Source organism: Punica granatum, unplaced genomic scaffold (assembly GCF_007655135.1).
Source record: "Punica granatum isolate Tunisia-2019 unplaced genomic scaffold, ASM765513v2 Contig00019, whole genome shotgun sequence".
Classification (NCBI taxonomy): domain Eukaryota; kingdom Viridiplantae; phylum Streptophyta; class Magnoliopsida; order Myrtales; family Lythraceae; genus Punica; species Punica granatum.
Genome location: NW_022204038.1, coordinates 60554 through 81650, shown reverse-complemented (window position 1 = coordinate 81650; position 21097 = coordinate 60554). Strand labels below are relative to the sequence as shown.

The 21097-nt window shown below is 39.1% G+C and overlaps 1 protein-coding gene across 1 annotated transcript; it reads left to right on the top strand.

Annotated features, from left to right (window-relative positions):
• LOC116189787 (GDSL esterase/lipase 4-like) lies at positions 1-2721 on the top strand. Its single transcript, XM_031519512.1, has 5 exons — positions 1-370; positions 709-830; positions 1379-1624; positions 1879-2128; positions 2290-2721. Exons 1-5 carry the CDS (start codon positions 139-141, stop codon positions 2520-2522), a joined length of 1083 nt encoding a protein of 360 aa, XP_031375372.1. The 5' UTR covers positions 1-138; the 3' UTR covers positions 2523-2721.
• Positions 2722-21097: the final 18376 nt, after the last annotated feature.

Genomic DNA, 21097 nt, shown 5'->3' with positions numbered 1-21097 from the left:
GAGCCATCCATGGAACCTTTCAATGCTTGCTGGCTCCTATAAAAAGCCTCATCACTCCCATTTTCCAGGAAGCAAAGCTCAAAATTCAATTATAGTAACTCACCAAATTAATTTCCCTGCGAAGCAAATCCTAGTCTGATGGGAAGATCAACCGCGGTGATCGGGACGTTTATCGCCTTATGGGCGGGCCTCGTCGTTCAGGGGCAATGTCACACGCCGTTCTTTATCTTTGGGGACTCGCTCCTCGATGCTGGGAACAACCAATACTTTAACAGTGGGACCCCCAAGAGCTCCCTGCCCTATGGAGAGACCTTCTTCAAGCGCCCGAGCGGGAGATCCTGCGATGGCCGAATAGTTGCCGACTTCTTAGGTAACAGCATTTCCCATGAACCCGATCATTTTCGTGTTTCTGATCTGTTTTTACGGCATGTATCAAATCTGGAGTGATTTCTCCAGTGGAGATCATATTCCAGTTCTTGTTTTCCGGAAAACGTTCGAGTATGCCTATGCTAAATGTGCAGTTGAAAATCTGGGAAACAAACTTTATAGTTTTCCTGAAGAAAAGGAAAGTGAATGCAAACAGGGAGTCAGGAAATCTTCCCGAATTATAACCGAACAGGGGTAGATGTTGGGTGCCCGTTGCCCATTTTAAGTTACAAATGTCGTGAATCCAGACAATATTTACGGTCGGATTCTGGTTTTCTGCAGCGGAGTATGCGAATCTGCCATTGATCAGACCATATTTGGAGCCCGGGTTCAGCAATTACTCGGATGGAGCGAATTTTGCATCAGCTGGAGCTGGGATACTCCCTGAAACAAACCCCCGGATGGTAAACATCCTTGCCAATTACATCTGGCTTCAATCCGCACAAAACTTACTTAGTATAAGTGATAGGATAAGGTAGATGTACAAAGCGGGTGGTTGTTTAAACCTTCTGTACCGATTCGATCCGAGCTCTCATATCAAATTCAGTTGGTAGAGATCCACTCCTGCAATTGGGTCGTCGCAATTATTCTATATCATAGATATGGAAATAGTCGTCTTATGATTACTGTTGTTTGAGGGTTTACTTATAGAGTGAACTGAACTATCCACGATTCAGTAAATTCAGGATTGTTGTCATGGGTTAACAGTCTCGGGTCAGTGAGATAACTTAACACCTGGCATTTTGGCCTTACAAGGCCCGTGATCATATGGTGAAGGTTTCTGGTTATTAGTGTTCCTAGAAAGCTGGAATATCCGGAGCCTGCAACTGGCTGCTTAGGAGTGATTACGGCTTCATAGACCATATTTGTATCATATGTGCTTCATTTTCCTTCTGATGTGATCTCAGTTAATTGATTGTTCAAAATTTTTTTCCCGGTGAATAATCGACAGATACACTTGAAGATGCAACTCAGCTACTTCGAGGAAGTGCAGAAGAAGCTGAAGCAGCAGGAGGGCGAACAGAAGGCCCAAGAGTTGCTGTCTAAGGCCGTCTACCTGTTCAGCATGGGAGGGAATGATTACATGAACGTCGGCATGCCAAAATTCGGCAACACCATGCCTCCAGTGGTGCTCACGGCCTCTTACAAGAAACAGTACGTGACCATAGTGCTTAGCAATCTCACCTCTGTTGTCAAGGTAAGAAATATGCATTCCCGATCCTGTACTTGCACTTGCAACTGCTGTAGGTTCAATAACCAGATCCCCAACCCATTACTGAGCCACTAATAATGTTTTTGCACTGGGAAGGACTCATGCTATCAAAGACATATAGGACTAGTGTTACAGTTGAGCTCGGAACTATGTGATGTCTCGAAATCATGGTCTCTTCCATCGTATCAATTGTGGCATGTATATTTATCATGTACAAGATCTGATGATTGGCTCTGCAGAAAGTGTACGCAATGGGGGGGAGGAAATTCATTTTCCAGACGGTGGGGCCACTGGGTTGCATGCCAGTGAGCAGGTATGCCTCGGGATCTACGGGCTGCGTTCACGATGTCACGGTTCTTGCCAAAATGCACAACATAGCACTGTCGAAGCTCCTGTTGAAGCTGGAGAAGACTTTGCCCGGATTCAAATATGCTCTGTTTGATTACTACTCTGCCCTTGCCGAGATAACCACCTACCCCTCACGATTTGGTAATAATATTTCACATATGTATCATTATCGATTATGTTGTGCAGATACATGTTCATATACATTTTGTTCACTTGTCATGTTCTTCAATGCTGTTGAGACTTTAGGTTCGCCTGCAATATATCAATCGAATAACACTTTTCGGTTTGTTCACATTGCGAAGGTTTCAAAGAAGGGCGGACAGCATGCTGTGGAAGCGGGAACTTCAACGGGCAGTTCACATGTGGGAAGAATGGCACTGCTTACAATCTCTGCAGTGACCCGAGTCAGTATGTGTGGTTCGACGCAGCTCACCCAACTGAGAGCGCCAACAAGCACCTCACGTCCCTCTTCTGGAGTGGACCGCTCAAAGTTGTGTGGCCTTACAATGCAAAGGCATTGTTCCAAATGCCTTAGCCTTATCCGTACTAGGAGTATTCATCATAATTCTTAGGATTATATGTTTTCTTCGCTGATGTTACTAACCATTTGGAGTTTCCAAGGAAATGGTTTCTGTACGGCATAGTATGAAACAATACAGCCTCCCCGCGCCTACCCGTTGATTACCACCAGCTTAAGAGAAATCCATAATTTTTATCCATCACAAGTGGTCGAACTCATCAAAATATTTGTTTCCACGAGCAAATTCATTTTAAAACATGCCTTGAAAGAGCAGTCCATTCATCTAACTTGCTAGCATGGGGATTCTAAGCCAATGGAAGATAGAAAAAAAGGGTCCAATGAATGATACTCGCCCTCTATTTAGAATTAAACAATTCTCATCGACCGGACTTCATTTACTCCTTTATATTTCTTGTTTTTTTTTCAAATCTAGTATAATGAAAGAGAAATTCTAAATAATTAATAAAGAGTACGGATATTCTTATTAAGTATCGAGTAACCTTTTATGTTAACAAATGAGGGTGTATATCCTCTTTTGATTTATATTCCCTTCGGTTGTCTAGTACTCCATGTCTATCCCTTGTTCAAGAAGAGTCAATGGAATATAATTGGGCCAAATGGGCCACTCCCAATTGGGTTTCAATCAGAGAATAAACTAAAATCAAGGTCATTTTCTTATCAAGGCCCAGTAACTGATCAATTTGTGTCGATTTTACTTTAAAAGTTTTACAGGTAAAATCTTTTAGCTCCCTCAGATTTTACTTGATAAATATATATATATATATATATATATATATATTTCCTTTTCGATAGAAAGATGCTTTCGAGCATCCAAATGGAAAATCAATTAGATAAATGAATGATTATTATCTTCGCGATGGGGTTTAACAAAAGTTGCCCCAACTCCTCCACTGGCCACTGCCTCCTCAGGTGGGGAACAAGACCTTATCGGGGGCTACCAGCCGAATGTAGACTCAGGCAACGCATTAAAACAAAATAAAATATTAAATAGTTATAAAATAGAAATGACATCATTTATCCGATATTTTTTTTTATTGTCGTAGGTTAAGTCTACCTAAGCAGTCACGTCACTTTTCTATTAAAAATTTGAGATTTGACTAAAATGGTAGAGAAAACATTAACGTTTGGGTTAAATTGATAACAAAAACTTTTTAGGGATAAAGTGATGGCAAATTAAAATTCAGAGGATGACAACAATAGTTTTTTATACAATTGCATAACTCACCGCCTAGTACCTATTTATTGTTGGAATTCTCAATTTTGGACTTTTTTTTACAAAAAAGGCACAAGTTTTCATTTATATCATAAATGACTTGCCATCTAACTCCGTTATCGTTTTCCGTCCATTTTGCTATCTTGGACTTAATGGACATTAATGAGGGCCCACTTCTGCACACATGCAATCACTCCTTGCTCGCCACCACATAAAAAATTTAGAAAAATATTCAAGAAATTAAAAAATCAAAAACTCAAAATAATTTTTTGAAGATAAAGAAAAATTCTCAAAATATGAAATTTAACATATTAACTTTTAAACTTTTCATATTTCCCCTTTTATCCTTTCAATATGTATGGACTCATTGTTTATTTATACTACACACTTTCAACATGTGAATTAAGCTCTTACTATATCACTTTGACATGACACATATATGTCGTACCATATTTTTTTTTAGGCTGTAGTCATTATGTAGTGTTCCATTTTGCCTGTCTTCTTTTCCAAGTCAGTAAAAGTAGTTGGAGTCCCATTATATTCCATCTAAGACCATGATCTCCATTGTCCCTAGTGAGACTGTCTCTGCTCCAATATTTTCCCCCCTTTCTATCAAATTCTAAGCTATGGGTCTTCGTTTGAATCCTAAAAAAAATTAAAATTAAAAGCAGAAGATGGAATTAATTGGAAAAAGAAAACCAGAGAAAAAAGGAAAAACAGATTAAGTAAATACTTAGATAATTGGGGCCACGCGATCACTAGGCGCGGTCCTATATGATATTTAAAACTAATCCAATCATTGGATAAGTGAAACTTACAACACACGTTTTTCATTATTATTTTTTTCCGAATGTTCTTTCATTCCTTAGCAAGGATGATTCATATCGGCCATATGCATGCCAATCACAACCAAGAGGCCTACTCCCATAGCATGGTCCTGACAACAACATAGGATGGTCTTGTGGCGGAGGAGTCCTTTATCTTGATATAATATCCGAACGATCTAAACCATTGAAATCTAGATAACCTCATTTTATAGCTGTGGTGATATCTTGGGAAAATTAAAATTGGTTTTTTAAAGAAATATATTGATTTTAGGTTATGAAATCAGTTCACTTTAGGAAAACATGACTCATGACAAAAACCACTAGGAAGTACCCAAGAAGTAGCTAGAACTAAAGGAAGGATAATCCTAGTTGCCACCTCTGGAGGCGCCGAACGGAATCATTTATGAATTAATATATCCCATAATAACCAACAATCATTTATGAACCGGAATCCTCGAACTATATGCAATCAGAGCCAATCGGCTTATAAGATGGCACCGACCACTGCAAAAGACAGAGCCGAACGGCTCTACGAGCACATATCAAAATGCTTGATTTTCCAGAAAACCTATTTGATTTCAAAATGTCTGAACTTAATCTGCATGCCCATTAATGGAGAATCCTCGCCTGAGCTATCTTCTGGGAACACCAAATATCATTGCTTTGATTTTTGGAGAAAGATCTCAAAATTTACACTGAGCATCTCAGCATGCTTATGCCTCAGGCAAATAGGGCTGTTCCACCCAGTGTTGAGAGTAAAAAATCCTACACGGAAGAACTAAGAACAATCTAATGAGTTTATAGGAGCTTAAGTACCACAATTTATCAGCTCGATCTTTTGAGTTTAAGATATGCCCAATCGCTTATAGGTTCACTGGGTAATTTACATAGTATCAGAGCTGGCAATGCTTCCCCGCACATGTGTGTGGACTCACATCATGCTATTTGAAATGTCTTTTTATCGATAGGTAGCCGAAGTGCGCCCATGTTTGGCCCGAGTATGGAAGTCATGGTCTATTTGAAATTTGACTGCAGAGAGAAACCCGCATCATCTTAGTCTGGTCCAAGCGTGGCCTCATTGTCAATTGTCGTCTCCCCTTCTCCCGAGCATGGAAGTTCAATCCCGGCTCGTAGTTAGTTCTTGAGGGCGGGTTGTGTAGGTGAATATTAAAGCCACATATTGCCACGTGAGAGTAAGTGTTGAGAGCAAAAAATCTCATATAGAAAAACTAACAAGAATCTAATAGATTTATAAGAAATTTAATATCACAATCTATTTGTTTGAACTTTTGAATTAGAGAAAAGCCCAATCGCTTATAGACTCGGTGGGTATTTTACACCCATTGAGCAGCAAACGGCTCAATTATATTTATTTCGGACTGAAGAATCAATTTCCAAAAGGAAATGAAAGAAAAATTCAGAAAATTGAAACATCTCAAAACAACGAGAAAGAGAGCCGACTAGGGCCAACCGGGGATGAATGTCAGAAAACAAAACGACCAAGGAATGTATCTGTTTTCAAAATATAGACTTTAATTACAGAATATTTCGATCACTTGAAAAAAACGGATTTTATTCTGAAACATTATAAAAAAAATATTAATATATGAAGAACAGATAAAAGAACTCGTAATCAAGGAGTCCTGGCTTCGCTGGTCTTTCCTCATATATAATGGTTTCATGGCAATAATATGATCATGTCAGGATTATATCAGCAAGAATTGAATGATTTCGTATCAAGGATCCTTGCCCTTCAGACCAATAGTAGATAACGATTGCTCTTCTCGGACCTGTGATGATCGACTATCAAATTTCTCTCGATTCTTTTCTTTTTTCTCTCTTTTTTCTCAACCTTTTCACGCTCACTCTGCTCTTTCAGTCTCTCAGACCACCTACACACTCTTCTTTCGAGAACGTGCTGTTTAGAATGTGTAGTATTTTTTCAGGTTTAACTGAAAAGGATCCGCTCTTTGTGGGATCCAACCCAACTTGAGTATCCACTAGAGATATTTTCTCATGACCGTAATTATCTGGAGATATTTGTGAAATCCTGTATTGGGTCTGTAACCATGAATATACATAGAAAATTACAGTGAATGTACGATCAATTAATCAATTGAGCGAGTTCTTGCACCCGAAAAGTTGAGAGAGTACGAGTGAGGGTTTTTGTGCTGTGAAATTAGCAGTCTTTGCTCGACCTTATAGCAAGGCTTACTGCTGGGGATTAATCGTTTATTTATCTAGTAGGACGTGATCATTCGCCCCGACCTTGAAGGCTGTAATCGTGAGATTCGACCAAGTAAGCCTAAAACCTTATTGGTTTGAGTCAATCATTTAAATTTCCTAACAGACGCTAAGAAGAAGGCTTTATTTATGGGCTTAGGAGTGCACACAGCACCAGCCGATGCTACCCGCAAGGGCGGTCGGCCTGGAAAACCGAGCTGGTCGACTAAAAACGAAAGCCAGTCGGCTCTGTACACTCGTTCGCAAGATTTGCAAATAAATTTTCTCGCTTCTCTGTGTTGAATACGGTCAGATCGTATTAATATGGGGCTTGACGCCCAGGCCCAGATAATACCGTCTGGCTGGGAGGGCAAAGCCTATTGGCTTTGGTTGCAGAGTCGTATGACACTGATGGTAGGCCGGTTGCCCTTGTTCAACTGCCACCGTAGTAACTTGTTCCATTTCTTAATTTCCCACCATTATCCAACTGGGCGATAAGGACGACTGGTGCTATAGTACAAGCGGTCGACGGCTCAACTAGAGCCGGTCGACACTGAACTTAGAGTCGGCCGGCACTATCTGTACCGCCAGTCACTATCTGAACCACATAGAACTCGAACAAATATGAAATTGGGGAAGCCTCGAGGCACAGACGGGGTCAATACTTTTCAAAGAGTAGATTTGCCCCCATACTTAGTTGCTTCGGGTTTTTGACAAAGTACTCTTGGGATACAATGAGGATAGAATTTATCGGGAAGAAAACTCAGAGACTCACACGCTCAACCTCTCTCAAATTTCTGGAATTTCATTAGTCGATAAAAATTCTTTTTGGCACGAAACCAACAATATATATCAATTATTGGGGCGTCAATTGGTTGCTTTAGAATTGGGACACGTCCCATGGGTGAAAGGTTATATATATATATATATATATATATATATGTATGTATGTATGTATGTATACATATACACACATATTAGGGGTATATGTACAGGGGTGACGGTTATATAAACTATATATAAAGTTGTATCCCACGCATTAAATAGCATTAGAAATATAATTTTTTAAATATTATAAGGTTATAAAAGTAAATGTGTAAATAATATTGAGGATTAAAGGATACTATCTCAAAGAAAATAAATACTTTAACGATATATTTACATAAATTTAATGCAAATAAAGAGTGACCTAATTGTAAATATATATATACACAATTAAGTCGCATATATACTAAACATATATTTATTTTAAATAATTGTATGAGATTTTATTAAAATAAATATACTTTGATCTCTAATGAAAATAATTGAGTCATTTCAATAAAAATTATAAAATTAACTAAAATTAATGGATTTGAATGTATATATGCCTTATGGCCAATATATATATCTTAGCGGAGAGATATTATATATATATATATATATATATGGCGAGAAATAAATTACGGTCAATATTTAAAATTATTAAGTATCATACTAAAAAAATATTAATTTCCACCTCCCAACATTAATAAATTGGCTATAAAAGATAAAGTCTGCTAATTGTTTGCATTAAAAGGCCTCATAATATTGTTTTTACCATCAATTCAAATGCCAATCAATGTAAATTTTACCGTCAATATTGTATAATAAATGAGGTATAATAGTAAATGTATTGTAATTCATAGATTAATATGTTAATAAAAGTTAATTAATAATATAAATATTATAAATGATAGTAGCAAATATGAAAACGAAGAATATAGTAATTGCAATCGTTATTGTCATTTCAATAGTAAATAAATATTCATAATTGTAGGAAAAAAATAATTATATGAATTTAAACTTTATTTAATAATGTTTTAAACTATTGTGAATCTTATAAAGCCTCAATTAAGTAAATCTCTCATGAAAAAATAATTGATTCATTTTAATTAAAATTAATCAAATTCACGAAATTTAATATATGAGATTTGTGCAAGAATAGAAAACAAATAGTGAAAAATGATTTTTTGAAAAATAGAAAATTATCCTCAAATTTTTTTTTTCTGATAACTCATTAGAAATCTCAATTAAGAGAATATCGTAGAGTACAACAAAGAGATCAAGATCTCACGATGTTACCCATGACAATAAAAGATAACTATCAGGTAGTGCAATGAAAAGAGTTATAGTTATTATTTTTTATCCAAATGAAAAAACAATAATTTTGAAAAGTTACATCACTATTTTTCTTCTGCTTCCTTTAATATGTTTGTAATATATGATTGACCAAAGTTAGTAAAGATATTTGGATATATTTAGTAGACAGTGAGTTGATTTTCCTCTGTCATTCTTAATTGGAAGCGTGTGGGATACCGATGGGGCGCCGCCAGTTGTTAAAACCTAGATTCCATAAGTGTGTGAGTTTCGATGCAAGAATATTCTCTTTAAAATAAACATGCAAAGTAATGAAGAGGGAATGCATGAGATGCATGAATTTTGAAAACTAATGCTGTCATTCATATTAACTCTGAATAGTTCAAAGTGCAATACAAATTTTGAAAAGATAGTCCTAAGTCGGTCTTCCAACGTGCCCGAGGTGCAAGCGACCGTCGCCATGGAAAGCACCGATTCCAAGTGAGGGCCTGGTAGAGGTGTCTATCTTAGGATGTGCGTGGACCTCCACGGGCCCTTTTCCTGGACCTTTCCAAAGCAGCGTTCGCTCGCGCCAACTCCTGATCACGACTCTGAAGTTGGGCGCAGGTCTGGGCAAGTTCCTTCTGTAGTTGGTGCTGATCGCCCAGTTGCTCATTCTTATCGGCGATCTCTCGGTGGAGGCGATCCCTTTCAGCCCTGAGATTAGCGAGCTCGGCTTGGATGGTCATGTCCGGTACTGGTGCCCCGGATGATGTGCTACTCTCGACCGGATGGGAGTCTGTGAAATCATCATTCTCTGATGGACCCCATCGATAAAAGCGGAGGATATATTCCTCCGTGGCTTGAAAGTCCCGTTCATCTTGGGTCGGGTGCTCGGGGAAGTAAAGATGCTCGATGACCGTAGTCTGCCACGCGGTCATAACTCGTTCGATTTCACTTAGGCGATCTATGGACGTCTGGTCCTCCCGCCAAGTATGTTCGAACTCGGTTCGCGTCGTACCTTTGGGAACCGTCTGTAAGCCACCTAACTGCCTCACTACTCGCGTCGGAAAATAGGTGGTGGACCCCGCATGGCTCACGAGTGGTACTCCATTAAAATCAGGACATTTAAGGGTCATGGGTCCGGGTGGCATCCATGCGGCGCGCCATTTAAAGCCCTTTGGTGCTATTTCTCGAAAAATTTTGATCCACTCGGAGACCTTGCGTTCCTCCACACGCAACAGAGGTAGTAACCGCGAAATGATAGACTCCGGACGTGTGAAAAACATAACCGGACGAACAAGGCCAAAGGGGTTTGCATGGCTTTGGAGCCAAATTTGCAAAAGGATTGGGGACCTTCTCAACCTTCGATCGGTCTTTCTTGTAACGCGATCGAGGGACCATATGGTCTCGGCCAACAAGGCCACCTCGTACTCGCGGCCTCCAACCACTTGGAGGACAACGCTAGCTAAGGCTGCATCAATGTGACCGGCCGAGCGAGGGAATAATAGAATCCCAAAAATTAAGAATAAGATCGCATGACAAAATTTTTTTTGTAAAAGATCCCCTTGAACCTCGCGCGCTCGTATTTCAATAAAATGAAGCAGTTTCGCGATGACTATCTCTGTGCCATCGGAATATGCAAGTTCGGCTTGTAGCTGAGACCTATGCACCTCAAGTAGACGCGATACCAAAACAAGTCGGGTGGTGTGGAAGTTAGGCTCCACAATGTTGCGGGTGGCTGCAATTCTTCCGACGAGAGTGCGATATTCCTCGATAGTTGGTGTGAGCTCGGTACCTTGGATGTTGAAGACGGCGTGGACTGGGTCCCAAAACGTCACTGCTGCTCCTAAAAAGTTCCAATCCACTCGGCGCATAGCTAGCATTGGTATATCCCCAACAAAAGTCCTGATGTAATCGCGGTCGACTTGGCGTAGATGAGCCCAGATGTTACTGATTTCCTCCAGTGGTGGCATGACCCTGTCGAGGTGTGGAAAGGAGACCGAGCGCGCCATCTCTTACCAAGATGAAAGGAAAATCGATTTAAGACTAGTTAATATAAATGACGCATAATTTTGAAATTAGATGATGCATGGGTACAGAAAATAAATGCCCACGGCTTAATGTATACAACGTACATCTCTCTCAAAAACGGAAAAGGACTCAAATGGCGCGCATGCCGACTCAATGGACTGTTACTGTAGTCGGGTTGGAAGATGGCATGGAGCTCCGGTAGTATGCATGGTTTCGGTACTACAAGGATCGTGCTACCTAGGGATGGGGACCCCCGACTCGAGGGCGTCAATTCCTTGAAATCGAGTGGGATTTTTTTCAAAGCCTAAGCGACAGTCGAACTGCGCGCCATACCCCTACTTCGAACCCCTATCTTACCTATGCTCCTATTACCGGTCGTGGGACGCGACCCATAGGTACCTAAAAGCTAGTATGATATGCAATGCGTGTGCGAGAAATAAAAGTGCGTAAAGTAGATAAGCGAAAAACTGCGAAAAGCGGTAAATAAACAAGCAAACAAAGCAAGCGAGAACGAGCCCGAACCCTCTAAGTGTCCCTAGTGAAGCCACAAAGCTGTACGCACTCGAATTTCATCTCGTCGGGGCACGCATGCGCGCGCCTAAATGCAACGCGGCTTGGGAGTGTCCACCTTCCCGGGGACGCGCGACGGACACACGTGAGAAGGAGTCACCACTACCTATTTACGACCCGAAGGTCGAGGGCCGGTGAGTCGCCCGGGTCTAGGGGTACGAGGTACACCTAATTGCTAAGGCATATGGTCTGCGAAACCCGAGGTTCCGAATTCGGGGGTTCTGTTACATGCGAGCCTATATCTCGCATGCCCTATTGGTACTCTAGCTTGTCTAGGTTTGCCATTTTTTATTTAATTACCGCTTAATTAAGTTCCGCTTATCTTACGCGTTTTGACACCGTAAATTCGAAGAAACACTCCAACCGTCCGCTCTCCGACCGGGATTCTTACATGAATAAACGTACAACATAAATCCTTACATTGTCATCTCATATAAATAAATACAAATTACAACAATTGAATTCCAATCGGTTCGCGTTCGGTCATTATTCCACTCGTGCTCACCGTGTGGTTTGAAAAGACTGAAATTGAAATTAAGGTGCGCACTCGGTGTTTAGGGGATTAGATCCTGTAATCTACGATTGGGGCGTTGGACCCCATGTGAATCGTATCCTAAAGGATCGGGCTCGACCCGCATAACAAATAAGTGCAAGAATGCAACAAGTAAGCGCAAATAAACAAACAGTGAGATTTTGTTATTGCCGAATTTACATGAGTTAATCAATTATTATCCGGGGTATCTTGGCATACAAATCCTACCCTAAAACAAACAAACAGGATGATAGATAGGGTATGCAGCATTCGGCATCATTTTAACGGACCCGACAGACATGATGTATGTAGTCAAGTCTCGAATGTGTGGGTTGTTTTTAGATTATTCTGTATCGCGACAATATGAATTTTACAGATTAAAAGTATTTTCACCTAAAACCCAAAAAACCTAACCCTCTATTTGACTATTGCCCATGTTTGATTTAAGCCGAATTTGAAATTAATCCGTTTTCCCATGTTTTAACCCGTTCTAAACACAAACCTACACTAGAGTGACGGCATGACAAGAACCGGTAATCATGCCCTTGAATCGGTAAATATGTTTGTGCATGAAAATCAAGATTACGTTGTACGTATCTCGGTGCTTTTGAAATTGTGAATTTTGAAAAGGGCATGATTAACAGTTCTTGAACTGTCGATGCGATTACAAGTTATTAAATCGGTTCGTGCAATTCCTTTAAAAGTGTCAAGTGATTTAATTTAGCCAAATTTAACGTCCCGATTATCCCGTATGTAGAATTTTAGGTTAATTAGAAATTTGCCGAATGCTTTAGTCTACGGATTTCAAACCGTCGAGATAGCCATTAATTGACTGCCCGATAAACTCTAATTTCCGACATTGTCACATATAATTACAAAAATAAAATATTTAAATGGGGCATATACATTGTCGGTGGGTGATCCGAGTAGGAAAATGTCGGATATTTTTAGAAAATGTCCAGGGGACTGAATTGAACGATTTTAAAAAAGCAGGGACTGATTTGAAAGTTCTAAAAATTTGGGGACTGATTTGAAAATTCTGAAGAAATTGGGGATTGATTTGAAAATTCTAAGAAATAGGGACCGTGTAAAAAAAATTACTGAAAATGTCCTAGGACTTATTTGAAATGATTTTGAAAATCGGGAACGATCTGAAAATAAAAAATGACCCCAGGACTAAACTGAAACAACTTGGAAAGTTCTTTGGGATCCTTGAAAAATTCTAGAAGTTCCAGGACTGATTGAATAATAGTAAAATGACTAGGACTTGATTGAAAAGAAATTTTGAAATTCGGGGCAGATCTGAAAACGGTGAAAAATGGCCCAGGGACTAAACTGAAACAACTTGGAAAGTCCTTTGGGATGCTTGAGAAATTCTGAAATATCCAAGGACTGATTGGAAAATAGTAAAATGACCGGGACTTGGTTAAAAATAAATTTTAGAGTTCGAGGCAGATCTGAAAAAAATAAAATGAGTCCTCTGGACTGAAATGTGACAAAATGGAAAGTTCGTGAAATCGAGTTCGGGACAAATCCGATCACCCACACGACCCAAGAACACTTATTTCACATTATATTCATCAAGCAAGCAATAATATTCAGGAAAGGATCCCTAATCATGCCACTAAGTCGAGAATTTACATAATTCGGAAAGTTGAGGGGCTTCTCTGTAAAAAAAAAAAATCTCCGGACAATCGGGTCGAATCGGATCGGTTCGGACTGCCCGCCCGAAGGGAGAACCGCCCGGAAGAGCTGCAGGACCGGACCGGAGCGTTGGGCCGAATGGGCCGAATTTTTGGGCTTGGGCTGGGCCTGCAAAAGAAACCGAACTGAGCCGAGGCCCGTTAACAAAAGGCGGTCGGGATCGGGGGGCAGCGGCGGCGACGGCTTCTGGGCGGCGGTTCTCGCCCCTGGCCACCGCGATGAAGGCCGGAATGGACGCGGGAGATATCTGGACACCGCCGGCCCTCCGCCGTGGTCGATCGGGACCTCACCGGCGCTTAATCAGTCGGAATCGGGGGAAAAACCACGATTTTCCGGCGAGAGTTACGAGTTCTTCGACTTCCAAATTCGCCCAAATCGAGAGCCAATTTTCCGTTTGTTTTTACTGGGTCGTGTTCCTCTCCATCCGAATTGCCTTTCTCCTCAATTAATTTCAATTTCGTCCACTTTTCCGTTGAGATTTCGGCCGATCTTGGAGGAAATCGCGGAAATCCGCGATTTGGGGATTTCGGGCCGGCGGGGTCGCGAGCAGCCAGCGAGCGCTGCCCGGCCTGCCCGAATCGTTTTTTTTTTTTTTTAAAAAAAAAGGCCGGCGGTCACGGGCAGCCGGTCAACGCTGCCCGGCCTGCCCGTGACCTGCCCGAATGTTTTCTTTTCTTTTCTCTTTTTTTTATACATATATATATATAATTTAATTTAAATTATTTTTTTTTAGAAAAGGTAATAAATTGAAAAAATGACGATTTTGCCCCTTGGAGCCGATGGACCGAAATTGGGTGCTGACTATTAATCATCCACTTGGATATGTAACACCCAAATGAAAATGCTTAAAAGTGGAAAACTGGTCCTACAATGGGCCCATAGATTTTTACTTATAAGAATTTTGATTAGTTCTGACTCATTCAAAGTTGATAAGTAATACTGATTGAATATTTTTTCGTGAGCAATTCCAAACATCCTTATGGGATTTTTTTTTCTTGTATTGAAATGCAATCAGTGGTGGGTTTCCCTACACGACACCAATCATTGCTCCAAAGGTCACCATGGACAGTTAAAGATAGGGATGGATTTAGGAGGGGGAGAGGGGCAGTCACCCCTTATTTTCTTATATAGTAGTAAATTAGTAATTATGAATTAATCATCATTTCTGGGGTGATATTTGAACATAATTATTAAATGTTATATACTATATAAGAAAGAAATAATTATTTATCAAAATTTTGAAATTTCACTAAAAACAAATACGGTTTGAATTAGTCCAGTACAATTATATTTGTAGCAAATCGAACAACACATTGGCCAAGAAATCTAGCAAAACAGATTATTTTGTTGAATTATGAACTCTGGGCACAATTCTGTGGCCTTCAAGAGTACCGTAGCCACATGTTTTCCCTATCACTGGGTCGCCCTCTTTTCCCTCTATGTGGTACCACGAGGTTTTACACTCTTAATAGAGATCACATTGATCAGTTACCTTATGAGATATATTTGCCAATTTTCTCATCAATTCTATTTTGATAACACTATGCTCAACTCAATATGTGAACCCTAGACGTGTCGTCAATAATGTTCCATTTAAAAAGCAAGATCCTATACATCAAATTGGCCGACGTATGTAAATTTCAAGTAAAATTCAATCAAGATGTGAACTATTTTTTCCGGTTACAATCAAAATTCAAGAGCAAAATCCTTGGCTGTAGATCAAAAGTAACGGCATCGAAAACTAAACTCCCTTTCTCAAAAAATGGGCTTGAACTATTAACTCCCAAAACATATAAAGGGAAAAACAATGCTGAAAATTCATTTACTTATTCATGTAGTGGTCCAAACTACAGAAAGATCTAATATTAACGTGAACTTGAGATCCGCCCAATGAAGAAACTCTAACGCAGTGTACACACGAGTAACCTGTTATAAACCCGTTGATTCCGCTGAATACCAGAACTACAACTTTTAACTCCCTATTGATTCTTCGAATACCTAGGTAATTGTCATTCAATTCGGATCGAATCCAAGAATGGACAAAGAGCACGAAAGCTCCAATTTTTATTAATTGATAAAAAAATAACTCCCTTAACCCTAGGGTTTTACGATATTTAAATAGAATAAAAAAATGCCTAAATTGCACGAAAGATATAAACTTTTCCTAAAATTATAAAAACGCCCAAATAACATAAAAATGCCCGTTTGATGCCCTAAACGATGGAATTCGACCTAAATCTCGTCTTTTCACGGCCATAGCTATGAGTTGTGCTCCGGAGGCCAACTCCCTTGAAACAGGGTTGTTAAAACCTATTTTTCTCGAGATGCCGATTTGACACCTCTTCTCCCGCATTATTCTCCCATGGATGGAGAGAATTCGCTATCGAATTGTCATCGTCCGAATTATTACCTTATTTTTTTATAGTCCCATAGAGTCTCCTTCTGACACATCAAACTCTTTTGACTCTTCACGTTATTCAAGACACGAAACTTCTCCTCGATACTATAACCCTCATTCTGAGGCATTTTGAGAAAATGGTAATGCTCCCGCTTGTCAAAAGAATTCCGACCCTCGCGATAAAAGGCGACTCTGGGCTCGCACAATCCTCCCTTCAACATATCAAACAACTTTTTCAGAGGGCTGCCAAAATGGAAATTACAGCCCTTGAAGAGCTCCATCATGGTGCTCATATACGTTTCCTGGTCCATATCAGGCAAGATCTTCGCAAGACCCAGTCTTTCCTCCTTAGTAAGGCACTCACTCCGCACATTGATAGATAGCACATCTTCCAAGTTTGGGAGATCATAAAGCTCGAAAGGAACACTGCATGTAGAGCTACCCACCTGACAAAACTCAGCACCTGTCTCCCCTAATTCTAACAAATCGAAGTCGTCGGACCTTGCACCCGAATCCACTTCATCGAAATCATCATCTTCATCGAATTCAGGCTGATGAAAAGCAAAATTTTCATTTTCCTCAATATGACGAGAAACAGCAGGATCCACAAAATTGGTGTCTCCATCACCTATATCAGCATCATCATATTGATGGAAATCCCAGTTGCTTCCATTGTCAAATGAATCAGCAACAAATTCACCATCATTAGGCAAAACTGTATCCTTTTGTTCTTCTATCTCCTCCTCCTCGTCGAATTCGGGCTCTCCATCTCCTCCCGCTAAAAAAAAATGCGTCATCAGACGGATCCTCTTTGGTAAACATATTCGCGTCCCCTTTAGAATATGAATCATACTCGACATCCTCCAAGTCCGCAGTCGAATTAGGGACTCGTATGCACCTCGGGTCGACCTCCTATTGGGCCTCCATCAGCGCTCCCATCCTTTCAGCTAGGCGATCCATAATCACGTCCAGCTTACGCTCCAACCGGGTATCAATGATCTGCTCGATCCTCGACGTTGATTAATCGCTCTTCGGGGTAGTATCACTGATCCAAGAATGAACGCGGCTTTGATACCAACTGACGCAACGTACACACGAGTAACCTGTCACAGACCCGTTGATTCCGCAGAATACTGGAACTACGACCTTCTACTCCCTATTGATTCTTTGAATACCTAGGTAATTGGCATCCAATTTGAATCGAATCCAAGAATGGACAAAGAGTACGAAAGCTCCAATTTTTATTAATTGATCAAAAATAACGCCCTTAACCCTAGGGTTCTATGATGCTTAAATAGAATTAAAAACGTCTAAATTGCACAAAAGACATAAACTTTTCCTAAAATTGTAAAAACGTCCAAATAACATAAAAATGCCCATTTGACGCCCTAAACGATGGAATTCGGCCCAAATCTCGTCTTTTCACGGCCATAGGCGTGAATTGTGATCCGGAGGCCTTTTTCTTTGAGACAAGGTCGTCAGAACCTGTTTTTCTGAAGGTACCGATTTGACACCTCTTCTGCCGCATCAAACTCCAAATGCAATATGATTTTTATAGTTTAAATATCTCAAGTTAATTGAAAAAAGAGATTCTTATACTATTTCATATGCCTCCTTTATAATTTTAAAAAGAGTTAAATGCACATTGCCCTCCAACCTATGGGTTAAATTTGGGTTTGCCCCCTGACCTTCAAATTTTTGCAGCGTACCCCCGACCTAATCAAAAAATAAGCAAACGTGCCCCCTCAAGCAAATTCCGACCAAAATTTCGGCCAAAAGAGAGCACATGCCACTCACATGTCATATATAAAAGGGCAAAATTGTCACTTCATTAATTAATTACCTACAAACCCAAAACAGTCTTTCAATTTGCGAATTAGGGTGACAATCCACCTACTGCCTTTTTGCCCCGATCGAAGTCCAGAGAAGCCACTGCAGCGACCATCCTACCGGTTGACCCCATCTACTCTATCTTTTGCAGATTGCTTCTATATATCAACTGGGGCTTGCAGCAGTAAGTGTGTAGTTCAATGATCTTCAAACTCTCACTTGGTCATCCAACATATTAGAGAGAAAGTATCTGACATCTGTAATCTTTGAAAGAATGATCTGACTATATTTCGTAGATCGATAGCTTGGTCATGCTTCAAGACCGTGAACAAGCTTGTGAATACATTAAGCGGAAATGGGTGACTAGATACTGCATAGACATACAAGTGAGGTTCACCATTCTCAAAAAATTTCGTCTTTGTTTGCTCAATTCTTTCAAGAATTGAAAGTCGGGCTATGATAAAAATCTCTGAGACAGCCCATTCAAACCTTAGGTTGCTGCTCGTTCAATATCAATGGAAGGATAAGTAGAACATGAGGCGCTAACCGGAAAAAAATACTAACACATGATACCAAGCACCTACTGAAAATTAAATTTCATATGTGTTAAAGGGATACGTCGGGACTCTAATGAATGTCAATCAGACAGTTCGGGACAACAGAATACTCATTCAGTAACAAGAAATTTGCAGGAATGACAAAACTGATATCCATACTATAGGAATCTTTTTGTGACAAGAAATTTTGGGTTGAATCACTCAAAAATAGAAATCCAAGACACAAACTTATCAGCAAGTGCTGGAAAAGAATCACACTTAGAACGTGAATCCTATGATCTTTGGCGAGATGGTACCTGAGGCAACTCCTCTGGATTTGGTCGGAGCAAGAAGGTAGAAGGTGGATCGGTGATTAATGGGGTTGACACTTTAACCCTTTTCTATATGACATGTTAGTTGCCTTCTTTTGGCCGGAATTTTGGTCAGAAATTGATTGAGGGGCCATCTTGCTTATTTTCCGGTAAAGTCGGGTGGTACTTCGCAAAAATTTAAAGATTATGAGACAAACTCAAACTCTTTTTATAGGTCGAGGGCAAAGTGCATTTTACTCTTTTAAAAAAAATGAGACGTGCTATTATTGCACTGCTAGTGAAAGAATTCTATCTGCAATAGAGAATTTAAAATTTAGTGAAAATACTTCATAGTTAGACAATCCGATATGCGAGCAATGATTTGTTGCATCGTGTTCTCATTGAAAAGACTAACAAGAATTAACGAACATAAGCTAACGAAATACAACTGCAATTAACTTATCCAACTTCAGTAATATCATTTGAGCACAACTTTTTTCAATAAAAGCCACGAGATCTTACCCATGTTATGCGCGGTTTGTCCTAACTTTCCATAATTTTGTGATATGCATAGGTTTTTTATAATAATTTAAAAAGATATTTATTAATTAAAATATTAATAAATAAAAATAATTATTAAAAAAGAAATATATGAAAGAGAAGCCAGGGGGAGAGAGAGTTTCGGCTAGAAAAAAGAATAAAAAGTATAGAAACATGGAGAGAGAGGAGAGAGAAAGAGAGAAGATGAAAGAAACTAGAGGAAAAGTGGGAAAAGTGGGGTTGACAGTTAGGAAAGAAGAGCAAAGGTGAGTTTGTTTCAACTTAATTAAATAAGTATTTAAAAGTTAGTTATAAGTTAGTTATAAGAGAAAATGAATGTAAGAAAGAGGAAAAGATAAGAGATAAAGATCTAAACTACTTTCATTAAGCAAAAAAACACTTGATGAAATAAGTAGAAAATTTTGACTTAATGAAATAAGTCATTCTTCACTTATTAGTGCTCTATATCTCTCACAAAAATTTTCTCATCCTTAGTCATTCATCTATTATTCCTATATGTTTCTTTCCTTAACTAATTAAGTGCTTAATTTTTAAGCATTTAATTTATCAAACGTGACCTAAATTTACTAATTAATTCTTTCATATGGTGGCTCTTATTTCACAATTTTATTTATCATGGGTAATTTTGGAAAGTGAATGTTCCAACCTGAGGTCTTCTCTAGTAAATATATTAGACGTATGTCCGTGCTACCCCGGCTTACCATCTGTTTTTGTGTCCTTTAAAAATATTTAAAGGAATTATGATTATCTTTTAGAAATTTTAAATGTGCGAATTATTTGTAATAATTAAATAAATGAAATTAATTGAAGAAAAAGAGATAGTGAGATGAGAGAGAAAACGAAGAATGAACTGTGGGAGGAGAGGAGAGATAGGATGGCGGGTTCATGTAAACGGGTATTTTATCTGTCCCAAACCCTTATAGGTGATTAACAAGTTTTACATGTTGGGTCATGCGAAGAGATTAGGAATTTGAGGTCAAACCTTGTAGGGTTTGGGAAGGGTTTAGGATTTTATCCTAAACCTATCACAAACCCATTAATTGCAAATTTGCTAAATTACCTTTCAGTGATTATAATTTCTAGCATTTGTAATACTTGTTAAGCATTATGGACTTGGAAGTGCTGTGATTTATTATTTTTGAACATATTATAAACTTATAAGTATTGTGGTTTGCTTTTCCCGAACATGTTATGAACTTATAAGCATTGTGATTTATTTTCTTTCTTACAATTATTTATCTGGAATTTATATTTACTATTTGAATACTTTTTGTTGTATCAGACCATTTTAAATAAATTAGATGTTATGATAAGTTTGTCCAAACTTTTCTTGCAAACTTATTAACGAGCGAAAATTGAGTTCATAGTGGGGTTCCGTTAAATTGGTGTGAAGGGTTTAAGAAGTTTCCTTGAAAATATTAACGGGTTTTGGAAAGGTTTAGGATTGGTTTTTCTTAACAGGTATGGATATATGATGGATATAACAGTCCCAAAAGCTCCTCAATGTCATCCCTAAGAATAGGAAGTGTGAGGTGGGTGAAAGGAAAAAGTCTTGTATGGAACGGCGGTACCATGTGACAATGCCACGAGCCAATAAGGGTTTGTCATTTTAGTTTTAAATATGTAAATAAAAATAGAAAAAATCTATTGTTGACAAAAATAATTCATTATTATCAAAAATAATATTTCTTACGTGTCTTATGGCATAATCTTACGTGATAGCGCCGTTGCAC

Coding starts and splice junctions, on each gene's coding strand:
- LOC116189787 (XM_031519512.1), top strand. CDS start 139: ATGGGAAGATCAACCGCGGTGATCGGGACGTTTATCGCCTTATGGGCG. Junction 371..708: donor AATAGTTGCCGACTTCTTAG/GTAACAGCATTT, acceptor GGTTTTCTGCAG/CGGAGTATGCGAATCTGCCA. Junction 1,625..1,878: donor ATCTCACCTCTGTTGTCAAG/GTAAGAAATATG, acceptor TTGGCTCTGCAG/AAAGTGTACGCAATGGGGGG.